The following is a 3,808-nucleotide window of genomic DNA, read 5'->3' on the forward strand; positions in this document are numbered from 1 at the left end:
TCACTGCAAGCTCCGCCTCCCGGGTTTACGCCATTCTCCTGCCTCAGCCTCCGGAGTAGCTGGGACTACAGGCGCCTGCCACCTAGCCCGGCTAGTTTTTTTGTATTTTTTAGTAGAGACGGGGTTTCACCGTGTTAAGCCAGGATGGTCTCGATCTCCTGACATCGTGATCCGCCCGTCTCGGCCTCCCAAAGTGCTGGGATTACAGGCTTGAGCCACCGCGCCCGGCCCAGAGTGTTTGTATTTTAATTTTGAACCAAAAATGTATTATTTTTAAAAGTTAAACTAGAAAAATATGTTGAATAAACGATGATACAGATTAGAACAGATGATACAGATGAACAGATACATCTGTAAAAGCTAAAAGTAGATTTATAAAAAGTCTTTCTATTCCATCTTTACAGAATAAACAATTTTTTAAAAATACTCTAATAACACATTCTAATGAATGCTAGGATTACGACTTATTCAAGGTTACAGTAACTATGGAAGACCAGAATTTTCATCTTCTGACTCCTGCACCATTCACTGCTCACGTGTTTGACAAACATAAAATACATTTATAAAGTGTAAATGAGTATGTTTTCTAACACTATTCATGTAGTCAAAACACTCACCTTGTTTTGAATGAAGAGGAATGGAAGTTCTGTGACAGTCAATAAATCCAGCAAGAGAACTCACTCGTTTCAAAGTGTTTTCAGAAGTATTGTTATTCTGCAAATATTGTACATATATATAATTTGAAAACAACTGAACTAAGTTCCAACCCATTATTCTAAGTAGTATAAGAGTCCCTTATCTATTTAGCTCAACATGCTTTATTCTACCTGGACACCAATGGGTATATTATAGATTATGGTTATTTTCTTCAATGCCAATTTCAAAAACTGCACCAGAACACCTTATTTGTCTACTGTTCATAAATCCATCCAAATGAATTTTTTTTTTTTTTTTTTTGGGGTGGAGGTGGAGTCTCGCTCTGTTGCCCGGGCTGGAGTGCAGTGGCCGGATCTCAGCTCATTGCAAGCTCCGCCTTCCGGGTTCACGCCATTCTCCTGCCTCAGCCTCCCGAGTAGCTGGGATTACAGGCGCCCGCCATCTCGCCCGGCTTGTTTTTTGTATTTTTTAGTAGAGATGGGGTTTCACCGTGTTAGCCAGGATGGTCTCCATCTGCTGACCTCGTGATCTGCTCGTGATCTGCTCGTCTCAGCCTCCCAAAGTGCTGGGATTACAGGCTTGAGCCACCGCACCCAGCCCAAATGAATTTTTTATAATAATAAAAACTCAAGTTGGGTGTGGTGGCTCACACCTGTAATCCCAGCACTTTGGGAGGTTGAGGTGGGAGGATCATGAGGTCAAGAGATCGAGACCATCTTGGCCAATATGGTGAAACCCCATCTCTACTAAAAATATAAAAATCAGCTGGGTGTGGCGGCACACGCCTGTAGTCCCAGCTATTTGGGAGGCTGAGGTAGGAGAATCGCTTGAACCCAGGAGGCGAAGGTTGCAGTGAGCCAAGATTAAGCCACTGCACTCCAGCCTGGTGGCAGAATGCGACTCCGTCTCAAGAAAAAAACAAAAAACAAAACAAAACAAAAAATCTCATTAAAAAGTTGGAAAAATACACAAAACTGTGGAAAAAAAAAAACCATTATGAATTCAAAGAAGCTATTACCTTACATGTATCTTGACACACTGATAACATTAATGGTGGGGGAACTATTTCCTTTTGGGGATCCTGATAACTTTCTTATTGATTTGTATGAGCTATTTATATATACAACAAGGTTATCTATATGCTCACTATCTGTCAAATTTCAATTTGTTTTTCAAATTTCTTTTGACTGTTTTTTAGGTACTTAAATCTCTACATTTTCCCTTAATATTTTTCCATTACTTATGTGTTTGGAAAGCCCTGACGGCTTTACTGGCTCAATAAATACTGCTTTTTTTTTTTTTTTTGAGATGGAGTCTTGCTCTGTCTCAAAATAAAAAAAGGTGTTTAAATCAAAACACAGCTACCGCTTTTCTGCTAACTCATAGAAACTTGCAATGTCTTGCTTTATTAAGGAGTACCTGCCACTAAAATATTTTCAGCATGTTCCTCTTTAAGTTCATTATTAACAAGGTGAAATCTGTGGGAAAACTCTGATGCTTTACCTTTTCCCATTAAGAAATGTCCATTTATCCTAAGTTTTATGTCTTATCTATATCAAGTGCTTCACAATAGCAAAACGATACCACAAGAGGTGTGGCAATAATTTGTGTGAAGAAAATGTGATGAACTTAGGTTTAAATAGTTCTACATTATAAACAGCTTTACTAAAACTTACGAAAGTCCACAGAACATTTCATTTACCTATAAAATCTACTTCAACCCTATATGGATTACAGATATTCCGTATGTCATATTGCAATAATTATAAAACCAATTTGGTAGACAGCAGTCTGTTCTTTCTACTTCCTAGCACTTTTTCTCATTCCTGTTTTTCTTTTCTCTTTTTATCATGCATCAGCTAAGGCTACCTAAGAGAACTTGATCCATTTATTTAGCTTTCTCAGTCTAAATATGCCATAATTAAAATGGTTAGAAAACACTACGAATTATAGTCTTCTGATAGGTCCACTGAACCTACACCTATTTTCTCCATCTTGCTGACTTTCTGACTTCTGCATATACTAAAGAGACTTTACCTCATATTTAGGCATCTCTGTATACTCCATAATCACATTTCTTACATCATTCTGCTGTTCCTATTTAAGGTAAGAAAACTGTGCAGCTATTCTCAAACTTAAAGGCAAATACAGAAAGGAAAAAACCTAGGTAATCATTACACCTCAATTTGCTTATAATAACCAATTAAATTCCAAGTTATCAATATCTAGTTGATATTAATTGATTTAGTACAATACTTTAATCAAAATATATGATAATAAAAATACAAAATGTTACAATATAAAAATGCATTTGAGTCTACTTTTTGTATGTAGGGCAGTAAGTAATATGGCCTGATAGCAATTACATAATTAACTTGGATCACATAAAAAGTAATCATTCATAGAAACTCCTATGTCATTATCATTGACTTGGTTCTAGCTTTAGGAAAGGTCCTGTTTTCACTGTGTATGTCACTTAACATTTCCACAGTGTAAGTTCTTTAAGGGCTAGAGAAGCTTAACACCTTTCTAGGTGTTTTTAATTATCTTGGTGTAGCCATGTTACTACTCTTAAGGCTCTAAATAGCCACAATATATGATAGCAACATTTAATAAAACAAAACTAACTTGCAGGTAAGAAATACACCTTTTTTGCCAGCTGTCCTATATATTTTGAAACTTATTTAACAAACATTTATCGAATTATCTTGCATTTGTACATCATATACAACTTCTTCCTGCTAGACAATAGGTTTCTAAGAGTCAGGTCATGTTCTAAGAAAACTTTTGGATCTGGGAAGAGTGAGCTCATTAAGTATTTAATCAGTGGAAAACATACGGGGAGAAGAAACTTTAGAAAAAGAAATGTAGGCCGGGCGCAGTGGCTCATGCTTGTAATCCCAGCACTTCCCAGCACTTTGGGAGGCCGAGGTGGGTGGATTGCTTGAGGTCAGGAATTTGAGACTAGCCTGGACAACATGGTAAATCCTCATCTCTACTAAAAATACAGAAATTAGCCAGGCATGGTGGCGCGCACCTGTAATCCCAGCTACTCAAGAGGCTGAGGCAGGAGAATCACTTGAACCCGGGAGGTAGAGGTTGCAGTGAGCTGAGACTGCGCCACTACACTCCAGCCTGGGTGACAGCGAGA

At 37.8% G+C, this 3,808-nt stretch overlaps 1 protein-coding gene across 1 annotated transcript in view; it reads right to left on the reverse strand.

Annotated features, from left to right (window-relative positions):
• TRPM7 (transient receptor potential cation channel, subfamily M, member 7) overlaps positions 1-3,808 on the reverse strand; it is a 146,949-nt gene that overhangs the window by 34,253 nt on the left and 108,888 nt on the right. The window contains exons 27-29 of the mRNA XM_011928654.1: positions 3,697-3,709; positions 2,695-2,754; positions 618-750 (exon numbers count right to left, since the gene is read on the reverse strand). Of these exons, the coding sequence (XP_011784044.1) occupies positions 618-750; positions 2,695-2,754; positions 3,697-3,709 (206 nt within the window). The remainder of the gene's footprint in view (positions 1-617; positions 751-2,694; positions 2,755-3,696; positions 3,710-3,808) is intronic.

Source organism: Colobus angolensis, unplaced genomic scaffold (genome assembly GCF_000951035.1).
Source record: "Colobus angolensis palliatus isolate OR3802 unplaced genomic scaffold, Cang.pa_1.0 Scaffold78, whole genome shotgun sequence".
Lineage (NCBI taxonomy): Eukaryota > Metazoa > Chordata > Mammalia > Primates > Cercopithecidae > Colobus > Colobus angolensis.